General features: G+C 41.1%; 1 protein-coding gene across 1 annotated transcript in view; it reads right to left on the bottom strand.

Moving 5' to 3' along the window:
* The window catches only part of ttc27 (tetratricopeptide repeat domain 27), a 42,932-nt gene that overhangs the window by 15,698 nt on the left and 1,689 nt on the right, over positions 1 to 25,545 (bottom strand). The window contains 10 exon segments of the mRNA XM_055030331.1: positions 3,714 to 3,780; positions 7,904 to 8,016; positions 10,406 to 10,438; positions 10,440 to 10,552; positions 10,683 to 10,841; positions 16,784 to 16,886; positions 18,567 to 18,710; positions 20,883 to 21,006; positions 21,526 to 21,672; positions 21,674 to 21,698. Of these exon segments, the coding sequence (XP_054886306.1) occupies positions 3,714 to 3,780; positions 7,904 to 8,016; positions 10,406 to 10,438; positions 10,440 to 10,552; positions 10,683 to 10,841; positions 16,784 to 16,886; positions 18,567 to 18,710; positions 20,883 to 21,006; positions 21,526 to 21,672; positions 21,674 to 21,698 (1,028 nt within the window).

Below are 25,545 nucleotides of genomic sequence, written 5' to 3'. Positions count from 1 at the left end.
TTAAGTTAAAGGGAGACTTCATGTTTGTACACAAGCTTTGTTTTTCTAATGTCTCTGAGCCATTTGGAACTGGAAGTACTTTGCTCTGTTCTAACATACTCTATATTTGCATTGCTGACTTGGGATCGTTTGGTTTTATGGTTTTGTTTTTCCTTTAATTATTACTTCTGCCTGGATTTTTTACAAAGTAATTATAAACATATTTTGTCCATGTAGGTCTTATGGCAGATTTTGTGCCCATCATGACATTTTTGCTGGCCTAATGATAACGTATTTCTCAGCTGAAAAAAACTGGATAGTATTTACTGATACCCACATTTTTTTAAAACCATCTGTCTGACAGGATTAGCCTGGACTGAACTGATTTTGGACTGACTTTGATTCCATAGAGCTGGATATTCAGTGGGAGGACATGCGTTGCGAACTGGTCTTTTGCAAACTGAACCAAGACAAAATACTTTGAATGTGTTTTCCTGATAAAATGAACAAGGAACGTTTTAAAAGGTTTGACCTGAGCTGTCCAGCAGTCAGACATCTCGCAGCTAACCACCTGACAGCACGACCAGGAAACAGAACCTAGTTTTCATTTGCTTCGTTCTCTCTGCACTAAAGTCAAAGACTTCTCTGTAGTGAGAAATCGACAAGCAAGCCTCATTTAAAACACCTAATTATTAAAAGCTATTAGAGCTGCAAAGACTTTATCTGGGCACTTCGGTGATAAGGTGGTGTGTAATAGCCGGGCTAGCTCTGGGTTTCAGCTCTCAAAGAGCTGATAAAAGGGTAACAGGGAACGGTGCCGACATCCAGATGATTTACCCACAGATAGACACGTCAGAAAAGGACTAATGCCAAAATCATCTCTAATGATCTGCACACAGATTATTGATGACAATGTGAATGTCTCATGAAAGTGATTGATGTCAGTAGCAGTGATGAACAAGCACTGATCTTGTTTGTGGATACTTAGCAGGTCTCCTCAGAGTCATTAGTGCAACAGTAAACTGTCCTAATTATGCAGTTATTCTATAGCTATATAAATCACTGAGTGATTAAAATCAAATGATGGGACATGATCAGCATTTGTCACCCTGCTGTTAACATAAATGAGAACAGGGAGCTTTCCAGAAGCAATCAGAACTTTGTGAATGGAACATTGAACGTAAAAGCCCGTACATTATAGCTCTGATTTACTGTAGCATTTACAACAATGTAAAAGTCGGAATACAAGAAGCTTTTAGCATCAAGGACTCTATGGTACACACTATATCAATAGACCAGCATTCCTGTAAAAAACAAACAAACAAAAAACATAACATATCTCTGCAGACATTTGGTTTGTTAAAAACATGAACCATGTTTTTTTCCCACAAGTAGAGTTTGTTTCTTTGACCTCTTTCACTAGCTCAGCATTGCAATGCAAATATAACTTTTGAGTTCAAATAAAATCCAATTTTTCTAAATACTTCCCGTGACTCTTCCTTTTCATTTGTGGTATCCAAACTGTTACAATTCAGGGCGTAGGTTTTTCTGTAAACCCAACTCATTTAACTGTGTTTGTCCTCAGTCGGGTCTCATTGTCAGAATTGCACCGGAGAGCAGTGCATGATGTTGAAATCAACATTGTATTATATTCTGGGGAGGCCACAGAAGCAAAAGAAGTGCTCTGATGAAGATGGCCGGCCACGTGACAACCATCTAACCAGCCTGCAGATTCCTGGATCTACATGTAGGCTGGGAAGATGCCTGCTCACAGAGCCAGCCGCTGCCTGGCCTGCAGCAGCTTTCCTTTCCACTCAAAACACAGCAGCCGCCATCAATGACGGTCGGCTGCTGAAGACTGATGACGACGCATTTGAAAAGCTATTTAAAAAGCTGCTAGCGCTTTAAAATTGTTTGTTTGCCAGCTTTTTAGTAACTTCACTGGAAAAACTAAGTTGAAAAACAACATTGAGAGTACCGCAACTGGTTAGCCGTTAGCTGCTGCTTCAAAGCTCGTCAAGAAAACCAACACTTAAAAAAAATATATATTTAATGTTAATGTTTATTGAATTACCAATGAGACAAATAAGTAGTGCCTATGTTTTTCTCCGTAGGTATTTCAAATTGGGTTACTAACATAAAACATTCAGAGCCAATAATAAGCCCCTAAATGGTGAGTAGAAAGTCGAGCAATACAGAACGATATTGCCCCAACTTCCCATCTCAGTGGTCATACCGTTACGCCTGATCAGTGTATATACGGCCTAAAGTAAAAGTGCTTTTCAGTAATAGACTGTCGGCGCTTTGAGGCTGCAGGTCACAGTCGGGAAACAACGGCTGCTTTTTATCCAGCTCAAATTGCTATTCATGAGTGGTGTCCAAAGCACTTTTCATCATGTTATTGTCCCAGTGTAGCATTTGTTGTGAGGCAGCGCAGCCCTGAACTGCTTCCCATTTCTGCAGCACATTGAGCTCGCCTTTTCACTGATTAGATATTGATTCCCTGATGCTGAGCCTTTGAACCAGCTCTGAAGCCTGACTTCCCACCCTGCCCCCTGTCCCATAAGTCTTAGTGCAACAGTAACACAGACAGACACGTTAGATGGTGTTATCTAGAACAATGCTTTGCATTTGGATGATTTCATTGAATTTCTTGCTATGATTGCAAAGCATTTTGGATCTCTAAGAAACCTGTGAATACATTTTCCGGAGCCCTTGGTGTGTAGCCTTTGTTTTAATGCCTTCCAATTTCATCTCAAGCCTCAAGGTTAAGGAGGAGTAAAACAATGAAACATTGACCGATCTTGACCAAAGCTCTGTGAAATGGCTGTGCTCTTTCTGTTGGAAGCTGGTTCCAGTTCGACTGCTTTGGGCTGTTATTGTTTGGAGTCACTGAGCCAATAAACCAGAGTCTTTTTCCACCTTCTTTGCCAAACAGCTCATTTAATTAGAGAGTGTTGGGTTTTAGTATGTGGTGATGACTGATGCTTCACACCTTTACCTCTTTTATCCCAAATCAGCTTTCTTAAGACTTTGACCTTGACTTTACAGAGAAAATAACAGGAAAATAAAGATTTAAAAAGTAAACCACTCACAACTACAATAGTCCACATTCAATTCAGTTTAATTCAGTTCATTTCAAAATACTTTTGAATGTCATATCGTCTATCATTAAAGTATTAAAAGAGTTGTGGATGCCGATGCGGTGGATTTGAAGATTTCTGGTAGCAGTCAGTTAGGCATTGAATCTAAAGAAGCCTCTGACTGAAGACTGGTGCTGTCAGACAGTGACAGTTTCCATCCAACAGCCATGCAAATTTCAAGCACCCTCCAAACTGGAGAGCTCAAATTAGAAATATTTTCAAGCTCCGTGCCTCTGGTAAGGCACAGTGGATGAGAAGGTTCAGAACAATTGTAGGCGAATGTATTTCCACCATCTCTTTAGAGTTTATGTTCTTTTTCAAATAATCCACAATCAATCATCGTCCCAAAACTTGTTTTGAAATAATGAGAAAGTAATTTTGTATTTTGCCATTTCTATCAATTTTTTCCAACCAGAGGCGTCAAAATGTGCACAAAAAACATAGATGGAAACATAGACGGTCATGCATCAACAAAATGCATTACATCCACTTTACAAACATTCTATTGAGCCATTTTAGAGAATTCAATGTTAAATTCAATATTATTGGGAACCAATTCATTCAAGTTAAAAGAACAGTAAAAGGACTTACAGAAGTGAAGGCCAGCAGCTCTTCTGCTGTTAGTTTGTGCACAGGATTGTTCTTCTGAAAGTCGGTGCTGGAAGAGAACAGAATAGATCAGAAGGACAAACTCACCAGCCGCTCTGCAACCTGAAACGATGAAGAACTGAACTAAAATAAGCTCATTCATGAGCAAACACATGAATGAGCAATTAATCGATTAATGAAAGAGCAAAGGACCAAAAAACTTAAATGTTCAAATATTCATGTTTTCATAAGTAAATGGTCACTGTTCAAAACAGAAAAACTGCTGTCGATTAAGCCGTAAAAATGATAATGGGACAAATTCAGGACCAAATGTTCTCTGCGGCTCATATTTTAGCTGAACCCTGTGAATGATACATGTGGTTGTGAAAACCACTGTAAATACTCGATGGTTCCTCTCCCACAGAAACTGCAGCGTTAATGAGACAAAATGCAGATGTGCAGCGAGGTTCTGTCTGTATTGGAGCTTTCTGACCCAGATCAGGTCATCACACTGCAGAACATCAAATAAACCAGGCTGCATGCTAACTGAACGCGCCAGGATGATGTCACACACTTTCCCCAAGCGTTCCTCCAGCCAGCGCAGACCCAGCTGTGGTTCGGGAGCCTGGTGCAGCGCCTCCCTGTGGCCTGTTCAAGAAGATATGCGTCTTCAGTTGAAAGGCCTCGAACTCCAAAAAAACAGTAAAAACCTCTGCTGGTAGAATTACAATATGGAGCAGCAGGTGTTCCACCTTTAAGTGCTCTGTCAGTTTTGAACGTTAATTGATAATTACATGCCTTAAAATATAAAATTAACTTCGTAAAGGAAAGAGAAAAAAAAAAGTTCAAGTCAAAAAACCTTCCAGTTCTCTGCAACGCGACCTCAGATTCCCAGCCCAGACCAAAGAGCTGCTTCTGATCTTGTGGTCAGGCTATGAAATGTTTGATCCAAATCGCTAAAAGTCGATCTCTCTCTCTCACGCACACAGCCCCCTCCTGAGAAAGCCTGAGCTCACGGCTTTCTGAAAACGACTCCCGTTTCAGAAGCTAAATTACATTTTTCAGTCAGCCTCTATTTGAACGTACATCAGAACGCACAATAAAAACAATCTGAATGATCGTAATTTCCCGACCCGGCTCGGTTTCCTCTGCTGCGCTGAGAAAGTCACACACACCTGAACATCGTCTCAGAGCAGGTGTTGGATTTAAGAATATCCCACATTCACATGCAAAGAGATAAATCCAGAAATGAGCGTGAAAATGTCAGTGCAGCCATTTTTCAGGCATATTGTCTGATGCTAGGCGGCCATTACGTGGAACACTCTACATCGACCTCGCTCAATTCTACTCCCCTTTAGTTTGAGAGGTCCGTGTTATAGGAGGGTTTTGACAGAATAGATTTGTTCTAGTGGCTAATGAATAAATAAACAACAGAAGCTAAGCAAGCAAGAAAGAGAAGCTAAACATCAGACATTTCTTGTAGGAAGGAGCATGAAGATGGAGCACAGCTGTGTTTAAGCTGAAGGCAGCTAAAAGAAGCCAGCTCGGCTTTTAGATAAGAAGACAAAGTTTCACACCGTTTCCAACGCGCTTCAGTTCCCTTCAACCATAAGCCCCAACTCTGGATCCTCCAAGGGTTCCAGAGGCTGTTACACTGTTATCAACACAGCCAGAGGCTGAAATCATCTGCCGGTTTTCAGTCATACCGAGTACCACAGAGGAGGAAAATAATTTTCTTTTCTTTCTCTCACTCTCGGTGTGTTCAATGAACAGAGCGAATCGTTCTGGCAGCTCATGCTGAGCCTCGCCAGGCGTTGCCATCTCTACCAACTAATCCTCCAAATCCTGACACCTTAAATGAAATCCATTTTTCAGTAAAGGTTTCTTTTTAACACCAACAAGAATAAGGAAGCTCAACTGAAGTTCTGTCTCTGAAAAGTCAGAGTGAGAAGTGGAAAATGTTTGCAGAAACTCCAACAGGCAGGAATTGGGGAAAGGGATCAAAGGAGACGCAAAGCACACACACAGACACACACACGCACACACACCCATACACACACACACGCATACACACAGACACACACACACGCACACACACACAATTGGTTTCTCTAAGTCCTCCGTAGGTGTGCGTGCCTCCATGTGTGATTGTTTGTCCAGTCCAGGGTGACCCCGCCTCTCGCCCGAATCGTTCGCTAAAGATAGACACCAGCACCTCCTGACCCCACTAGGGACAAGAGTGTTAGAAAATGGATGGATAGATGGACACCATAGCAGTAATTATTAGTGTATAAGTAAACGCCTCCACTTGCCCTTTACTTCAGTTTGAAGTGTGGAGAGCTTTGCATCAACATCATCATGATAAAACATGAGGGTAAATCAGAGAGACAGTTCATGTTCTCAAGGCTCTCTGGGTCCAGCAATAACAAATAGGACCTGGAATGAAAAAAATAAAATGAATAAATCTGATGAGTGGCTTTTTGGAGGACTCAGAGGTCTAATCTACTCCTGTCTGACATTACCTTGGAGCTACATTCAGGTGTGCAGATAGGGCTTTAATTTAAACAGAGCCCAATGCTCATCAATCATCTCCCTGCAATCTCACTGACTGCTGCGTCGCCCTTCACTTGACCCATCTGGCCTCCACCGCGCCGGCGAAATTCATCACCGACAGGAACAGAGCGCTGGTATTAAACCGAGTGTCTGTTGGTCACCCTGGTTCTGGATGGAAACAGCTTCTGGTCATGGACGGGTCACTGCCCCAGGAACGGCTCTAAACACCCGTCACATCATTACAAATACAGCTTTAATGAAATCACACAAACCCTACAGTCCATGTTGCTATAACGATAACAACAATCAGTTTTTCATAACGAAGTGTAGAGCCGGATGAAAATAAATTAGACTGAAGGATTGCTTTATTTGCATTTTCTTCTTCTGCAAAATGACCCCAAATTAAACTGTCAAGTTAAAAATCCTTATGAAAAATTTAAATGTTTGATGCAACAATATAGGGTGTAATTTGATATATGTAATAAATAAAAGAGATTATATAAAAAAAAAAAACTGTAAAGAGGTATCTGGGGCTGGGAGAATTTGGTCTTCATGCATTTGTTTTAGGGTGCGATTTCTTTTACTGTGGTTTGGATGCTTGATGATCACCTGATTTTTACATGTGAAGTCAATCTTATCCACCAATGTCATCAACCTCAGCAGAGGTTTAAAAGTCAACCACTGTGCTTTTCTTTTCTCCTGTGAGAAATGTGCAGACATGACCAACTACAGTTAAAAATAGTCACCCCATTGTTGCCAATTTCAGCAACGTTCTTGATATATTGAACAACATATATCAATATATTTTAAAAAAATGGTATCAATCTAAATCAGAATCGGTAAGGTAGGCTTTTTAAATGATCGTTAATCGACAATCGGCCAGAAAACTACAAATGGTGTACCCCTATTTTACACATATTTTATCATCATTTTATTAGCGATCAGACACTAGAATTTAGGCCATGTTGTAAGGGCAGACACAACCGGAAGATCGCTGATCTTTTGAAAATCACTGAAAATACTTGGATCTGCAGCTCTGCTTCTGTCCTAATCACACCCAGTTTAACAATAAAGTTTGATTTGACATTCAACCCGATTTTTTATTTTTTATTGATAACATCAGAAAAGTGACATTTGATTATATACACAGAACCCACAGGAAGACCAGTTTTCATTTAGTCCACTGTTTTTGTTGGTAATGTCTCATTTTCCAAATTTCCTGTCAACTTTTTATATTTTTAACATAACCGTCGATTACCACCGCGCTAAGTTTTCTTGGGGAAACTCCAGGAATGTTTTATTACAGTTAAACAAAACCAAAATAAAAAAATAAACATTGAACAAAACTATCTGCTGTGATTCATACGACTAAAAATAATTTTAAAAAATATGGCAGATGAGTAAAACAAACTGGTGATTACCGTACAAAAATAACATACTGCTGAGAGACGCTCGTCTCTCAGAGTCAGTTCAAAGCATCACTTGAAGGTGGAAGAGAGCCGTACTATGCGAGAAATGCTTGGAAGTTTTTACACTCTAGTTCTGCCCCTATTTCATTCTGTCCAGATCAACAGTAAGTAGTCCTATAATCACCAGGTCATATTTTAAACACACAGACAGAGTGGGGGGAGTTGACCTACCACACGCCCAGGATGAGGGCCTGCTCTTCAGCACTCAGGTCGGGCAGCTGGTACAGATCGGGCTCAGCTAAAGTGATTCGATCCAGCAGCGTGTCGTCGTCCAGATGGTAATCCTGTCAACAACAAAAATCTCCAGTCGCATATGTCCACGTCTGATAAAACTGTGGGTTGTGAGAGAAGATTTATTTTTGCAATGCACAGCATAGGATGGCAAGGGCTGCAACAAGAAGAAAAATGTATTACATATAAACAAGTTGGGACAAAAAGTCAGCATAAGCCTGCTGTACTTTAATTGATGTGGAACATACAGAATGTTAACTGTACAGTTACAAAAACAAAACCACCTCTGTCTCTGCTAGTCCTGGTTCTGACATGCCAGATTATGGTCTTACAAACAGCTGGACAAAAGCTCAGAGGCATCTATACAAATTCACATGTGATGTTTCTGGGTCTGGGTGTTAGGGCAAGACTTGCTGCTGCTGTGTTGACCTGAGCAGTCTGAGCTTGATGCCATCAGATTGTCATTCTTCTTCAGGATTTTCTGCTAGAGAGAAGAATTCATGGTTAATGGAACCATGAATATCGCCACCATGCTGCTGACTGTAGGCAGAACGTTTTAGTTTTTAATCCTCTGTTGGCAGCAGTTTTGGCCTGGCATGGAAGAAGTTTTTTTTTTTTCTGCTGTTGACTCATTAACTCTGACTAACTCAGATCTACAAGCCAGTCTGTTCCTTTAGAGACCTCCTGGATGAGTCATCAGCATGCTCTGATATTGAGTTTTTCTTCATTTGGAGTTAATGGCTCTCCAGTCCAGGCATTATTGATTGATGCCCATTAATGCTTCTTATCCTTTCATTCATTTCCTTAGAATGAGGCGCGATGTGTTACGTTTGAGGCCTACTTTATATTAAAAGACAGATTTAAGAGGTTTGATCCCGAATCGACGGTAAATTAAATTAAACCATATAAAAATGTTGTTACTCATTGTTGACTCCTGTCTGAGCAAAGAATGGGCATGTATTTTCACATCAGGTCAGGTTGTTTTGGACTAACGGTCGCTTAATACACAAGGTTCCCTTCAGTGTGTTGCAAGCCTGGCGGGCCACCAGGCTTTCCTTGTTTATTTAAGATTGTTTTTTAACAATTGACTTTCTTAAGGACTTTACAGTTGGCGTTTAGGCATTACTCTTCCAAGTCTTTCAATAACATAATTAAGTGATATTTTCAAACTTCCCGTCAACTATAAATATTTTTAACTCAAAACCACAACCAACTGCTGCATGACTGCCTCAGAGAATCAAGCACTGGCCTTAGAAAGTTTTCTGGAGAAACCCTGTTACTATGTTAAATAAACCTTTGAAAACTATACTTTGCATTTGTTCAGGTTGTACTATTGACATGGGTTTGATTATCAAAATCCTCCAAGAGAGATAAAACGCAAAAGCAGATGAAAATATGAGAGGAAACATTGTTTACAGCGCTGCAGTTTGATGCATCGCTGCATCAAACTGCTTTTGTTAAACTGCTCCAAACACTGATGTTGCCCCTGCCCTTAGAAAATTGTCTACAAGGTGACAATCCAACATCAGTGAGGATTATATAGTCCTGTGAGACCAAGAGGCAGAGCCCCTCCCTGGTTGCTGGCGTTCTGGCTCAGTGATGAACACATGACCCGTTTCTCTTCTCTCCTCCCATCATTATAAAATGAGTCGCTGAGCTCCGGCTAATGACAGTCTTGATTGAGTCCATTTACTGTCCCTCCCTCCCTTAATGGAAGCGTGATAAATTTAAGCACTGAAAAAGAACTGGAGCAAAGCAGTAAGTGTGAGACCTCTCGGGACACAGCCCAGCAACCATTAAATACATTTAGAAAATATTTAAAAGACGGACATTAAACCATCAACCACAAATTCTTTAACAATAACTTGGCAGGAGATCTGAAGAACTATTAGTTGAATTAATTTTTAGTCCTAAAAGGCCGGATCCTTCATTGGGCTGGCAGAGAATTTGAAGAAGCACAACTTTAGCATTCATAGCAATCCCTATAAATACTTATAGGGATTGCTGAATGTTTAAGTACATTTATCAATAAATGTGCTTAAACGTCGTAAATTGTCAATTCCTATATGTGGAGCCTTCTTCCCAACATCCTGGCTGGTGTGAAGGTCATGTGAAGTGATGTTCTGGTGCCTTTGATGGAAGTTTACTTCTGTTCATCTGAACTCTTCCAGCAGTTCAGATGAACATTGTTAACTGATGGATGGTAGGAGCTTCATACAGAAATCACAATTTCACTTCATTTCATGCTGATTCCAAATGGTCATGTTAAACTTGTGCATCAATTACTAAATCATTCTGGAGGCTCCAGCCTCCACAGAAACTGCAAACAGTTGAAGCTTTTCAATAAGAACTGAAATCTAAAATAGGTAAAGCAGTTGTAAAGCTAAGCTAAGGAACTCAACCAGACAAAAGCTACTGTATGTAGGTAGAGACTGTTCCTACTTTGGGTAGGCTGGCCTGTGGCGTCGGAGTGGGGACTGGTCTCGCTGACCCTCTGATCAGCCTCCTCCTTCCCCTCTTGCCTTTTCACCTCAAGGAGGAGCTGAGCCAAAAACTTTTCCTGGAAGCGGGTCCGTTTCCCGAGAGCACCTGGATTAAACATCACATCAGGACAAAGAGTTCAACCTCAACATGACCAAATATTCTTAAGAATCCCACATTTTTAAATAGCAGAATTCTATGACACAGAACTCATATTTTCACCAAGTCTCTCACACACCTGTCATGTTGATGTGGAGCCCGGAAAGCTCCTGGGCCTTGTTGATGTGCTCCTTGGCTCCCCCATACTCGTAGTAGGTCAGACTGATGTAGGCACACTCCAGGTGGAACTGGATGGCCAGGCTTCTCTGGTCCGACAACGCCGACTGGCATTTCAGCACTGCAAAAGAAACAAAATTATGTTTCTAAGAATGCTTCTGTCAATAATACTATGAATCAATGCTCTGTACAAGGACCATACTGAACAATAGCAAAACCACTATTCTTAGCTCATTTTAACTTATACCTTACTGTTTCCATACTAGGATTATGCTACTGTAGATTAACACACTAGTAATAGCTCCCATGCTAACATTAGCATTTTAGCTAAAAAGAGCATTTTAGCTAATCTGAGGCTGAAATGGTGTAGTCAACATGTTATTGATAGCATTTTAGCCTACTTATGAAAAATAATTTGCATTTATTTATTTCAAACAGATTTAAAATCAAAACAAGCAATAAGTAGGAAACCTGAAAACATGTGCATACATAACCAAACAAAATCATTTTTCCAACTATTTTCCTGTTTGAAAAGGAGTAGGAAGAAGTGAACACTTATTAACCCTACTCCCCATCACTTTAATAAACATTTATATGACATGCAACAAAGACAGACATAAATTAATGCTTAAAGCTGTATAGGCTTGATGCTCAAAATTAAGGCCCACAAAACCCGACTCAGCTCGAGAACTCCTGATTCTGGTCCAACAAAATCACAGGAATAGATTTACATGCAAGATGTCAGAGTCACCTGTACAGTTTCACCTTCAATGTGAAACTGCCGCTTTCACATTGAAGGGAATGACTCACTGCAGAGTGGGTGTGTGTCTGTCTGCGTGTGTGTGTGTGTGTGTGTGTCATCACTAGAAAGCAAGAAAAAGATGCAGTGGATGAATTTTACTAAACAAGAAAAACACACTTGATTTCAGCTAATTAAAGGGTAAACCATGTTCGGTAACAGTGTGATGTACTTCAGGATGCCGCTGGTTGTTCAACTCAAACAGCAGAGTCTTTCCAAACATCACAGTTCACTGGAACTGCAAGTAACAAAACACACAGATGTGTTTTTTTTATCATAAAAACACATCTGTCAATAAAATCAATTTTTTCTACTCCCAACATCTTGTTTCTCATGGGAAACACTAGATGGCTATAAAAGGGACAAGATATCCACACTGATCTGGAACGGGCATCAGTAAGAAGCTTAAGGAGAAGGTGACACATGTAAAAGTAATAATTCAGAAAAATGTGAAGTATTCAAATCAGTCAAAATCTTCTCTATAGACAGGTTGAGATTATAGAAAATGACCATATTGTTACATGATTACGCACAAATTGAGAAACAGCTTGTAGCCGTAGTCAAGTATGGAGATATGAACTACCATCTTTTAGTCTTGTCATGAGAGCACCATCTGCATTTTTTCTATATGAATGATAATACTTTCAACAAAACATATTAATACCTGGATAACACAACAATCAACCTGTTTGCAAGTGTCATGTCTTGACTGTAGTAAAAAAGGAGAAAAAAAAAACACTCAAAAGTTTGCAACTAGACAAACAAGGTCTTGACCGCTGAAGAGAAACTGATTCCACTAATGATGGTTAAACTAAAGCAGCAGCAGCAGCACATTCAAACATCAGTTAATTAAAACTGTTAAAGTGCTAATAGACATTGTGATTAAAAAGAGCTGAGGAAATGAATTCAGCAGCACCTTACCCCACAGAGCACCAAACCAATCTAAAGTGAGCCAGACATGATGACAGCTCCGGCACAGTGCAGCAGCTTCCCACCGCATCCCCCACACCTCTCTGCTCACAGGACGTTAACATCCAGCACATACTGCCCCTTCTTTACCACTGCTAACCGTTATGTCATATTAAACAATAGCAAACCTGTTGACTGGTTTTAATCCAACCAGCATCACAACAACTGTGGAAAAGTCAACTAAATGTTTTAAATGTGCTCTAACAACCGTCTTGATGGGATAGTAAGTACAGGAAATAACCTAGATGCCCATGCTGGCTCCCTGAACACTTTGGTCCTATTCCAAAGACATAAGTAGGTGTGGGTGAAAGAAAAGTAGTAATCGACGCACTGCAATTAATTTTTCTTCACTTCAATATCAATTCCTTGTGAATGTATTAAATCCCTTTTGGCCAGTGGGTTCACACACACATTGTCTGGAGACGTCTGAGTTTTCATAGTTGAGTCAATGCATCGCTTCCTACATTTCCCACACTTTGTGGCCAGGGGGAAGAAGAAGGGCTGTGGATAACAACAAGTATGATGAGCTAGTTTAGCAGCTAAATTAGCTCATCAATGGATGCTGCCAGGCATCCATTGCAGACTTGCCACTGCGGCGCACAGTGGCCGTCCTGAACAGTTGGATGTGACGCCACCTTCTTCTTGAGTTTATCAGAGGTGAATCATTTGGTACGATTTACCACCACCTACTGGTGAGACATGTGGCTCAGAATGACAATTTTGTTCATATTATGCGAGTTTACCTCTGTTTACACAAGAAGAATTAACTTTTACATGCACACTACTAAATCAACATTGTAGTGTTTAAATCAATATTGAATCGATCCCAAATTGAATTGTGAAGCAAAGAACCAAATTGGAAATGAATTGTGAGGTTCTCAGCAATACTCGCAGCGAGAAATAATGGGGAGATATTGCATATTTCATCAATGTCTTCAATTTACAGCAGCTTTTCACTGTCAAAACTACTCCACTTCACCCTCCCACAGCCTTAAGAATCCCTTGGACTCTATGAGCTTTTGACTCCGCGTGTGGTCTACAATACAACACGTTTAGAAGTATAAAAACACATTTGTTTGTTTGGTGACACCCATGAGTGTGGTGGGGATATTGATGCCTTTGAGTCATCAAGATATCTGTCTTTGCAAATATCCATGAGAAGGCGTTCTTGGTTTTCCACACAAAACAGTTCACATGGTCACAAAATACCAGAGGTACACGCCACGGTGTGGAAAATTTGCTCTGCAGACACAGCAAGAAGGGGCATGGTTGGTTGCTGAAATGAGGCAATTTGACCATGTGGCACAGCGCTGACCTCACGTACACATCAAGCATACATCAAATTTTATTCAATCCAAATGTTTCCATAGAGCAGAACTAAAAGCAGCCACAGCTGACCACAGTGCTTTGTGAATGAAAAAGACCTTCACTCTCCTATTTTGCCCAAAGACAAGAGGTGACTTGAAAATGAAATCCCGACTCAAAAAACAGAAACATTCTTTTCATAAAAAACTCAATTTTCCACCAATGTGGTTGGATCAGGAAGGCCTGGGTCACTTGAACCTGAACAAAGCCCTGCTGCAGGGGAAAACAATGATGCCTATGAATGCCTTCCTGTTTTGGTCAGATTCCAGCTGTAAAGATGATCCATTGGACAAATTCAAGTTCATCACAATTCAGCTTCTACCTCCCAACAAGGTTTCCCCCAGAAAACATATTAAGCCCAGTGGTTGGGTGCTTGGGCAAGTTGAGGAATTTGAAAATATCACTTGACGATTATGTTATTGAAAGATTGGAAAATTAACACCTAAACACCAACTATAAAATCTTAAAAAACACAAACATTTAAGATTTTATAAAACCTAAATAAATAAGCAATGCTTATGTGGGGGCACAAGTAAAGCCTGGTGGCTCATTAGGCTTATAATACACTGGGGGAAACCCCGTTCCCAACATTACTCCACTTGTGCAGCCAGTGATGGGGTAGCGTTAACCGGTAAGTAGTGGAGTTGGTGGAAGACAACAGACGACAAAACTACTGAGGAAGTGAAGCACAGACTGAAGAAAATTTCTCTGGACTGATTCCTTCATGCAGAATGCCTCAGGTCAGAGAGCAGCCATGAAATCATAACAGAAAGGATTTGTCCTTCCAAAGAAAATTACTTTTCCCCTGGCCCCTAAAGCATCTCCATAATTCCAGCCATAACTCCTAATAGAGGTGTCTGACTCACAGACACAGTGTTCAGTGTCTATTATTCATTCCCTAATTGATATTTTACAATGCAACACTTTTGGCAATGCTTTCAGACAGGAATAATTCCTCTTGTGAATGAAACTATGAGCTTGTGCGTTGTGCACATTTAGAGGCATTTGGGTTTTGTTGAATATAGACTGTGGGGCAACTGTGGCTGTATGGTAAGAGTAGTCTTGCGATCGGAAGGTTGTAGGTTTGATTCCAGTTTCCTCCTGCCACATGTCGATGTGCCTCTGGGCAAGGCACTTAACACTGATCACACATATATAAATGTGTGTGTGTTCTTCCTGAAGTCCTGGCAGGAATTGGTTAAAATTTGCAGAATCGGAGACATATCTAAAATTATGAGATGGTGTGCCTATGACTCAGATTTTGCACCAAACAGAACTGATAACAGATTCAAACTATGGACCTCAACAGGACTAACTACATACTATTCATTTTCCCACAAAGGAAAATTTCAGAGTTTTGAAACCTTACAGAAGGATCACGGATTGGGAAAAGATGATTTCTTTAGGTACCTGCAGGTGAGACATTATTTTAATACAAATTTTAAAGAGGGGTTGAGAGAAAGTGATTCCAGTTTCATGGGTGTATTCCTATCACTAATTAAGCCTGGGCCAGAAAGCAGAATCATCTCCAAATTATATAACGTTATACAGCTATCTAAACAGGGGAATACAGAATACATAAAGAGGAAATGGGAGAAAGTAATGAAGACAACAGTCTCACAAGAGGACTGGGAGGGTATATGTCAGTTGCAATGGGTCTCGACCGGATCAAATACATGGCGGGAGTTTTGCTGGAAAAACATTACACGATTTTTTGTTACACCCATTCAGAGAAGATATCAAAGCAATGGGGACTCCTGCTGGAGACTTTGTGGGCTTAATGGTGCCAATCATTTCCATATTTTTTGGGACTGCCAGGTAATAAGACCATATTGGGAAGAGCTCCATAAACACATTGAAAATATATTTAATGTGAACATTCCATTTAAATGTGAAACGATGTATCTGGGCAACTTGCGGTTGGACAATTGGACCAATTCAGACAAAAAGCTGCTGGCTATCCTACTGGCAGCCACTAAGAAATGGCTGAAAACGGACCCACCTACTATGGATGAATGGATTGAAATAGTTTATCGGTTTTATGCTATGGAAAGGATTTCTTTCTCCCTTCAACTTGAAAAAGGAAAATTTTATAAGATCTGGACCAAATGGACTGAATATGTAAAACCAATCAGATCAGACTTCACTTGATTGTTCTTGTGAATTATGTGTGCTACCCTTCGATATTCTTGAGATCTTCTATTGCTTGAAGTGGTGCGATTCCCAATTTTTATTTTTTATTACTTTTTTATTTTTATTTATTTTTTGTTTGTTTTGTTTTGTTTTGTGTGCAATTTTGTTCAAATTTATTACCGTTTACAACTAAAACTGTTAAAAAATACCAGAAAGGCAATATGGACAAAACCACCTGGATTCCATGCTTTCACCACATGTACGACCTCAAATGGGTAACGCTATAATTATTGTATATGATGGAAATCTGTCTTTCTAAATAAAAAAAAAAAATAAAAAAAATAAATGTGTGTGGTTTGTGAGTGCGAATGAGTGAATGTGACTCTAGTGTAAAGCGCTTTGAGTGGTCAAAATGACTGGAAAGGAACTATATAAGTTCAGTCCATTTAAAATTTACAGCAAATGGCTCAGATATCAGCTGCTTTAGATATCCTTTTTACAGGTACCTTTTTGTGACTTGCAATAGTTTGTGTTATGTCAGTGTGCATTCTGACTTTTTGTCTACACAGTCAAATTTCCTGCTGAGGGGCAATAAAGGTTTTAATACAAATTCTTGGACATCTCCAAAATCCTTGTGGCACAATGACTCACCGGTACTCCGAGACTCCATCTAATAATGCCCACAACTGCCTATTTTGATAGTTTAAACACAAAATGTGCCTTAATATGCACAGCTAACCCTAACCCAGTGGAAACCAAAGCTGGACCGTGTTAAGAAGAGCCGAGCTTCTACAGACCTCTGTCCATGCAGCAGTGAGCCAAGCTGAGCAGTTGTGGTGAGCGAGCCTCCAGGATCTGCTGGTGCAGGTTGATGTAACGAAGAGTCCACCAGGGCAGGAGCTGCAACCCAGAAACAGATCAGGTCAGCCATCTTCAAACTTCTATAAAATGGACTCTTTTTGCTTAAGTCAATAAAGCTGGAATAAGTCCTAAAGACCGATGCATTCAACTACCACCACTGGTGACTTGGTTTTACATGAACCGTTTAATGCTCCAACAATACAACCTCATGTTCAAATGTCCTGGATTATTCTGAAAGCCGTGAGGAATAAATGCCAGCGTTGCAGAAGGCGTGAAAGGCTGTGAGGCCAGAAGACGGGGCAGCGTTTGGAACAGAGTTCACCTGGACACGGTGATCTTCAGGCCCTATCAGCACAAATAAAACACCAGCAAACACAAAGACGCATGCCGGAGGAAAAGTGCTGAAGACGCAGTAAAAACAGCAAACTGCTTTGCTTTTTCCATCTGACTACGAGAGAAAGAACCGGCGATGTCTCTCAGCCAGTCAACGGTTTCTCCTTCTGCCCCCCTGCTCCTGTTCAGCACTAGAGGAGAGGAACCAGACCGTGTCAAATCTTATTTGCGAGTCATTTTGCGGGTGCCTGCTGCATCTTCCACTAACGCGCAGCACATCCTCTGTAGCATGGCTGCACGAACCTTTAATAGTCTGTCTCGCTGAATCAGTGTCCTGCAGCTTGTATTCACACATGCAGGCCAGCCAAGCATGCTCAAGGGGCAATTAGCTGCGTCCGAACACAGCCTGTGTGTTTCAACAGGGAGCAGGAGGAGAGATGACCAGCTGAAGAGGAGGAGAAGAAAAACTAGGCAAGTTCACCATGCCCACTATCTTGAGAACAAGGCTGGTAGTTCACTCTCTTGTAAGCCATTAGCATTTAAGGAGTCTATTTTGACTAAAACACCAAACAGTAAATGGGCTTTCTGAGTGTCCAGATCCAGCTGATGATGTTGGCTTCTGAGGCAAAACGTCTGCTGGTGTTAGTCTAAAGGCCAGTCCCTTTTTAAAGAGCTTCTCTTTCAGTGGAGTGCAGAGATGGATCCAGAATTTATACTGTCGCATTTAATTTTCAGCTGCTGATCAAAAGGTTTATCAGTTTGACTCCAGACACATTATCTTCTGAAATGACTCTAACCTCAAGGTTCCAAAACACACAACAGCTTTGAAACTGCCGGCTTTCGTCCAGCCTGGCAGGCCACCAGGTTTTACTTGCCACCCCCCACCAGGCTAAGTATAGTTGTTTATTTTAAATAGTGTTTTTTATCTATGCGCTTACAAATTATGATTATGCTTTTTGTGCACCTTGGAATTTTTGAAATGTTTAAAAGTCTTTAAACACAAAACAAATGGTGGGCCGCTGGCGGACAGCTCTGGCGCCCCACCACCAGGCTCAGCAGGTCTTCTGGTGGAAACTCTGACTCGATGTTATTTAACACAAATATAGACAAGCTGTGTGTGGAAACACTACCAATCATTTTATAACTTGTAGAAAAACATAGAAGGGTCCCACAAGAAAAAAAACCCTCCAACATATACAGGATTAATTTGTCCTGTCATGACGAAATTTAAGACCTGTGATTAATGTATTTAAGGCCAACATATTTTTTCATGTACTTAAAACATTTGTAGGCATTAATTTAAGACGGAATAATTGAACAACTTTTTAAGACTTTGTAAGGATGCGCGGATGCTCCAGTTACGAGGTGAGAGAAAATCTGATGTACCTGAAGACGTTCCATTTTGGCAGAGCACTTGGTGAGAATGACCCTGGCCAGCAGCAGCAGGAAGGGGTTGACCACTAGGCTGTACACTGACTCACCGTCCAGCAGCAGGCTGGAGAGGGTCGCCTCCGTCAACAACTGGGGACTCTAGAAAAAAAATATTCCAAAACAGGTGAGGAAAAAGTGTTGTGATTTATTATGCAGAACTGTCACTAAAGATGAGAAATTGATCTGAACAGTAAGCAAAACTGTACAGAAAATATAAAGATTTTTCACATAAGATTAAAAAAGAAACTTTTGTCTGTAAATGTGGTCTACCAAAAACTCCTTAAATGCCATAGTTTCAGAAGAAAAAAAATGGCTTAAATGAAAAATGTGCAGAATGTACCAAGTCTTGCATTTGATTAATGGTCAGAACGATTAATTGAGAACTAAAATAATTGCCCTAATGCAGATATGATAGCGTTGGCTTTACTTTGAAAATATTAAATATTATGTTGATATATAAAAGCATTAATGATCTACATGACAGAAACTCCCTGCCTCCCAGATGGTCATCCAGACCTCAGTCTGGATAAGTCTTGAGAAGAAACAAACTTTTGGAGCAGCACCGCCTGCAAGGGAGAGAAATCTTCTGTGACTGACTTGAAAACAACACTGATGTCTAAAAGTCATTCAGAAAATTTTATTTTATTACCCTAGCATGAAGTTCATAGCATCCAAAATTAATCCTACCCTTGGCAGTTTAGGTTTAGAGTAATCTTTCAACAAAATGTTTGATCTGAGTGGAAGCGGTGTTAAGATTTTAGAGTAGCAGTTTGAAACTGATTGGGAATCTGTGTAAACTCTCAAAAGAAAAAATATTTCCTATTAGAAGCAATCGTGTTGGTTACGTACGCATAACTACTGAATATAAACATGAGAGATGCCCTCCTATGTTGGTGCATGCATGTCTTGTTGGTTGCTTGGAAACAGCTGGTGTGGCGGTACATTAATCACGGATGCTAAACATATGAACGTGATAACTGCTGCGGCGTGCCTGGATATGAGGCTCTCTGAGGAAGCAATACCTTGAAAGCATCTGTAATTAGGACCCAGGAGAGGCTTCCGTTCTGGAACCTGTCCCGTGTCTCCAGATCGTCCTACATCTGTCTCTGAAAACTCTGGATTAAATATCCACAGAAAAACTAGGACTTAGCAAAGATAGCAGATAAGAAAACGGAGGAGGTGGAATGAACAGATCTGACGTGTTCACAACACTGGTGTTGTGAACATGGTCAGTTCAAGGCCATGTCCAGACCGCATGGTCAGTGACGGCATGAAATCACACTTCCAAAGAGTGGAGCGACGCACACACACGTCCTGAAAACTCAGGATACGTGTGATTGATTTTGGAGGCCAGGTCTGCTGCAGCATCCATCATCCTGCTGATCGGTCTGGCAGGTCTTCCAGAGCAGGTGGTGTGTCTGGGCTCTCCATTAAGATTGGGCGACTGGACAAATTCATTGACAAGCGGCAAACCACTTTGGCTGCATCTGTACTCGAATTATGGCAGAAAAATTCCCCCATACTCATGTTCCGAGAGGAGCTGTATTTTGTTGCACACAAAGTTTAGAGGTGGAACCTTTCTATTGTGTTTCTGGTACACCTGTAAATCGGACACACAAGTGAACAACGGCGACAGACGACACAGCCACTTCTCTTGACCTGCTGGGGGTTCATTTGTGGGACTCTGGAAAAGACTATTGTTGTACATTTAGCTCACCAGACAGGTGAGCTAAAAGGAGAAATAGCATCTCAATGCTAAACATGTTGCAGCAGCACAGACATCCCAAATGTCGGTGTCCACAGTCCATATTTCTAAAGAGACTGGAACGATCAGAGCTTCCTGGAACACTGGATGGCTAGAATAGTACTTTGCATCAACCTGATGGTTGAAGAACCTGAAGAATTTTATATGAACTCATATGTCTATTTATTCAACAATTTATCAGCAAAACAGGTTTTAAGCTGAAAATGTTGCTTATTTTATCAATATACAGCTTTTGATTAAAATACAATTAACTGCAATGGACTAACTACAAACCCTGTAATTAACTCAATTAAAAATTTTTAATTAAGTCCCACCACTAGCTGAAATAAACAAAGTTATAAAACTGAATTCAATAAGCCAGCAGGAAATGGTAGACCGCCAACACAAGTGTGTGTTTCATATTTCAAAGACTCACTGCTGTTGACCGAGTAAATAAATCTCCACCAATCACACAAAAACAACAACAGATTCTGCAGGAAGGACAAGATGAAGGAACGGCGTCGTACCCGAGAGGACAGCAGAGCCGAAGGCAGCCGGTCCCACATGTGGAGAGAGAGAGGAGGTCCGGTCCAGTTGCTCTGAGCGAACAGGTGGAGACAGGAGACGGCCATGGCCAAGACCACAAGCTCCCTGCAACACAACAGCTGGAGTTACTCACCACCGCTTTAATAAAAGGCTTTTCTCACTTAATAAACTGCTTTTATAAGTGTCAGTGAACAGACGCTTCAGGAGGTTCTAAAACTGTCACTGTAGCTTCTACACAGAATGAAGAAATGTGGAATCTGGAAGAGGACAGCAGAGAGACGAAATGGACAGGAACCAGGAGAAGCTGGGACCTAATTCAGAAAGTAGTTCTTCAACACATCAGAATCACACCCTTCAGTGGCTTTTACTGAGATCAACCTACCAAAGTTGAGAACAAAAAACAATGAAACAACGGAAGACAAAAAAACAGTAGTTTAAATTTTTTTAAACAATGAAAATCAGAAAGCGGTGGCATTTGTTTTTTCCAGTTGTACTTCCACCTTCCTCCAGTCTCAGCCACCGTTTCTCATTTCCCCAACAATTGAAAAGAGAATGTCTAACCACCAGATACTGGTAAAAATCTAACATGAGTTTGGCTGATCAGCAGCATTCGTGCTGGGCTACCTGTTGTCGTCGCCGTGGGCAGTCAGATACAGCTGCAGGCGTCTCTCCAAGTAGGCCTCCATGTCCTCCCCTTCTCTGCAGCTGCCGTCTCCAGTCAGCACATCTGCCACCTGAGGGCTGAGCAGGACGGCCTTGAAGTCCCCTCCAGAAGGGCCTGCAGCAGGGCCCCGCTTCTGCAACAAGACCAACAAAGCAGCTGAAAGCAAGATGGACGACACAGCCAAAACTCAGACTCTCTTATTTCATAATCATTGTAGGGCTGTTACAATAAGCAACAATAAATGAATCCCACAATCAGTTAATATAAAGTCATAATTCATTTGATTTGTCTTTTGTGTTATTTATTTTTGGGATATTTTGATTATCTTCCAGTTGCCATTACCATCATATTACTCGGTAACGGACTACAAACAACATAATCGAATATTGCAATAATTTATGTGCCAATTTATCCCCCAGCAAAATATAATAGGCCTCGTTGATAGTCACTTCATAACCTTCGTATACCTGTAAAAGTTTGGAAAACAAGACATTTGTCTTTTTTTTGTTGAAGTGGCTATGCATTATGGAGATGAATACTCAAATCTCATGTGTGCAAAAATAACGCATAAAGTCTGCAGTGTGTGAACTGCAGACATCAAGTGATCGGGCCAATTTCAGTTCTATGAATACAGAAACTGCTTTTCAAAGCTTTCTTCAAGAATACAAACAATATTACACCAAAATATTATAAATATCATGAGATGATCAGACTTAAATATATCATCAAATTCCACAGACCTGCATAATGTCTGTTTGTCGCTATGATAAAATGTTTTAAGACATATAAAATTACAAAACAAAGTACATGTCTCATGTTCTATCATTTTAGGTTCAAAGAATGATACTGCCAGCATGTTGGCGCGACACAGACGGCCAGCTGGTGTCAAACACGGATGGGGAAAGAAGGAAGTACAACAAAGGAGTAACGTTGCTCCAGTGAAACTCTCCTCGTCTTTCATTAGGTTTTTATTTGCGGAGGGAGCCGGCTTAGCTCATTAGCACTGATTGCATTCTGTTCCCCGGTGGAGACAACAAACAAGAAAGGAGGAGGAGGAGGAGGAGGAAGAGGAGAAGGAGGAGGTGTAGAATAGAACCTGGCCACATTAACAAACAGTGCCCCTCCCACCCCACACACACACCTACATGAAAACATCAATTAAATTCAAGGCAAGAGCAGACAGCTCAGCCTGCCAAGAATACTAAAGCTAGCAACATTTTGTTTAGGGCTGAAGGAAGTCCAGGGCTGGTCTGACCCGACAGATCCACCTCACTGCCGTCTTCTACGAAGCATGGTGGACTTTTAACAACGCAAGCTAACGGCACGCTACACAATGTTGCTTCATGCATGCACTACTATATCTGAGTTAATCAATAAGTACTTAGAGATGCAGACAGAAGCTTGGCTTTGCTTCTGAACTTCAGGTAGGGAAATAGGGACACACCGACATGAGTCTTAATGTTGATGGGATCAGCAATATTCAGACTCTGACAAGTATACTGTTATGGTCACATAATATATTAACACCAACATCGGCATAGACCAATAGTAATTTTTCATCACACTATCGCTCTGGGGGAAAAAAAAAACTAGGCCAAAAATTTTAAAATGTTATTTATTTCCATTTTGTTGGTGTTTGTTTGAGGAGGTGGAGCAGAGGACATTGGTCCCCTGTGATGGTGATACAGCAAAGAATTGTGGGGAGTTTAACTGAAGCAGTGAGAGATATATCACCGTCACATGACCAAACAGAGACCTCCTCTACTCCGCCTCCAGAAACTAACGCCAGCAATGGGAATAAATATGTTAAATTCCACACAATTTTACTTGTCGGAACAATACATGATCAATCCCTACAGCAAAGGGTCTTTATTTATTTATTATGGTCGTGGTTTCTTCTGCCATTTTTCCATTTACCCCCCTCACACTTTGAAAGCAGGCCGGACAACTATATGTTCTCAATATCTACACAACCACAAAATGCCCGTTTAGAAAACATAACCACATCTAAAAAGGTCTGATTCCAGATACCAGGTTGGGTTCCCTTTACGTGACTCCAAAGGTCAAGACCTGATCCGTGTTGTAGACCTACCAGTCTCTGAGTCAAAGTTAGCCTCTCCCTCTGTCATGAAGTCAGATTCTCTGCCTGCCTGGGGACGCCTCCATTAGTCAATCAGACGACCCCTTCCCAGTACCCTTGGCTTTAATAAGGTGCTGTTGGCATTGTAAAGGAGCTGCGGAGATTCTCATCTCACTGCTGATCTAATGAAACCCAGGGGCCGCCATGAGAGCAGGAGGAAGTGGGTGGGGGGAAGTGGTAGAGGACAAGCAGGAGAATGAGCCGGCACCGGCTTTATGAGAGGGGAAATGAATAGCAGTGGTACGGCCACACGTTTAATGAAACCTCAGCTCCTCTTCAGGCGTGCCGATGAAATGGCAGCAATTATGGAAACAAAGAAGGGGCCCTCAAATGAGTTCATAAGTCATAAAAGGTTAGTGAAATAAGCTGCCATTAATTAGGCTCACTGTGGATGGAGTCTGCAGAAGCGCACAAGGCTGGGCAACAATGCAGACCCAAGATGGCTCACGAAGGCACAGCTGGGAATCCTGCTGGAGGTCTGTGGTGGGAAATTGGGGTTGGGGGTCAGTTCATTTCCAGAGGTTTCTGCTGCCTTCATAATGCTCTGCGCTGACTTAAAAAGGCCTCTCCTTTTCACACGCCACTGAAATTAAAACTGACACGACTCATATGGAGCTTCAGGGAAATAACACCGGGCTGTTTAAAGCAGGTCCAAACAGTCCCACTCTGTGTAATCTGTTCTCCTGCTGAGCAATTACCATAATGTTAGTAAACAACTGGAGTATAATGGTAATCTGATAAATAAGAGGTCGACAGAAGTAATTACAGGCAGTGCTGTGAGTAATTCTGGTTTCAAATGGAGCTTCTGTATTCTGCACTAGAGATAAAGAAATTACAATATGCAATTTTCAAAGCGCTTGCTGGAATAATGATTTATGCCTTTAATTAAGAACATTATTTCCTCTGTGAAACAAGAATTTAGAACAACCCTCTAAAGTGCAAACAGCAGAGCTGGTGTTTTAAGATCTGATTCTTGGTAAACTGAATGTTTTTTCACACCATGTTGAAGTGAGCAACAGACAGCCATGCATGCATAGAGTAAATAAGCCAACGTCATGTTTTTAGATTGCATTAGGAAGCCAGATTATCTGGGGAGAACAAACATATGAGCAGTAGAGGACATGCAGAATGACCTCAGGCCAGGCCGGGATTTGAACCCAGGACCTTCTAGCTGCCCACTGCGCCATCATGCAGTTGTGCATATCATAAAGACTGCCAGTAACTCTCCTCTAAACCCATCCAGCTTGGGTGGACAACCCATCCCTCTCCTTTTAATTACACCTTATAGGCCACAATGGTGCAGTTTTAAAGACGGCTGTAAAAACCCACTAACTGGTGTTACTGGTTCCCTCCCCAGCCCCACTGTGCCTCCACATGTCCTTGACAAGTCACTGACCCAACCACTGTCCCCAGTACGGTCACTGGTGTAGGATTCTACATAAAACAACAAACAGCTTCTGGGCTATCAGTTTTCATATGATAGCCGCAAGCTCAATTTTTCTCATGTTTATAGCAACCGCTGTAAACTCCCTAAACAGTTCAACAAATTCAAAAGTGCAAGAACACTAAGGTCAATTTCACATCCGATAGTCCAGTACAAACGGTTCGATTGGGACCAAAGTTGTTATAATTTCAGAGGCTGTGGCTCTCCTTCACACTGCACTGAGTCAAACAAACCAAACCCTTTCAGTAACTTATCCCCTCCTCGCCTGTGGTCGCACTGTACCAAGGACCACAGCAGGAAACAACACAAACTTTTGAACAGGACATCAAATTTCTCACCAAATGGAAACATAAATGGAGTGGAATCAGATTTGAGTGGTTGTAGGATTTGTCTTTT

The sequence above is a fragment of the Poeciliopsis prolifica genome, unplaced genomic scaffold (genome assembly GCF_027474105.1).
Source record: "Poeciliopsis prolifica strain line A6 unplaced genomic scaffold, Auburn_PproV2 SCAFFOLD005, whole genome shotgun sequence".
Taxonomy (NCBI): Eukaryota; Metazoa; Chordata; class Actinopteri; order Cyprinodontiformes; family Poeciliidae; genus Poeciliopsis; species Poeciliopsis prolifica.
This window is presented reverse-complemented; position numbering and strand designations above follow the sequence as displayed.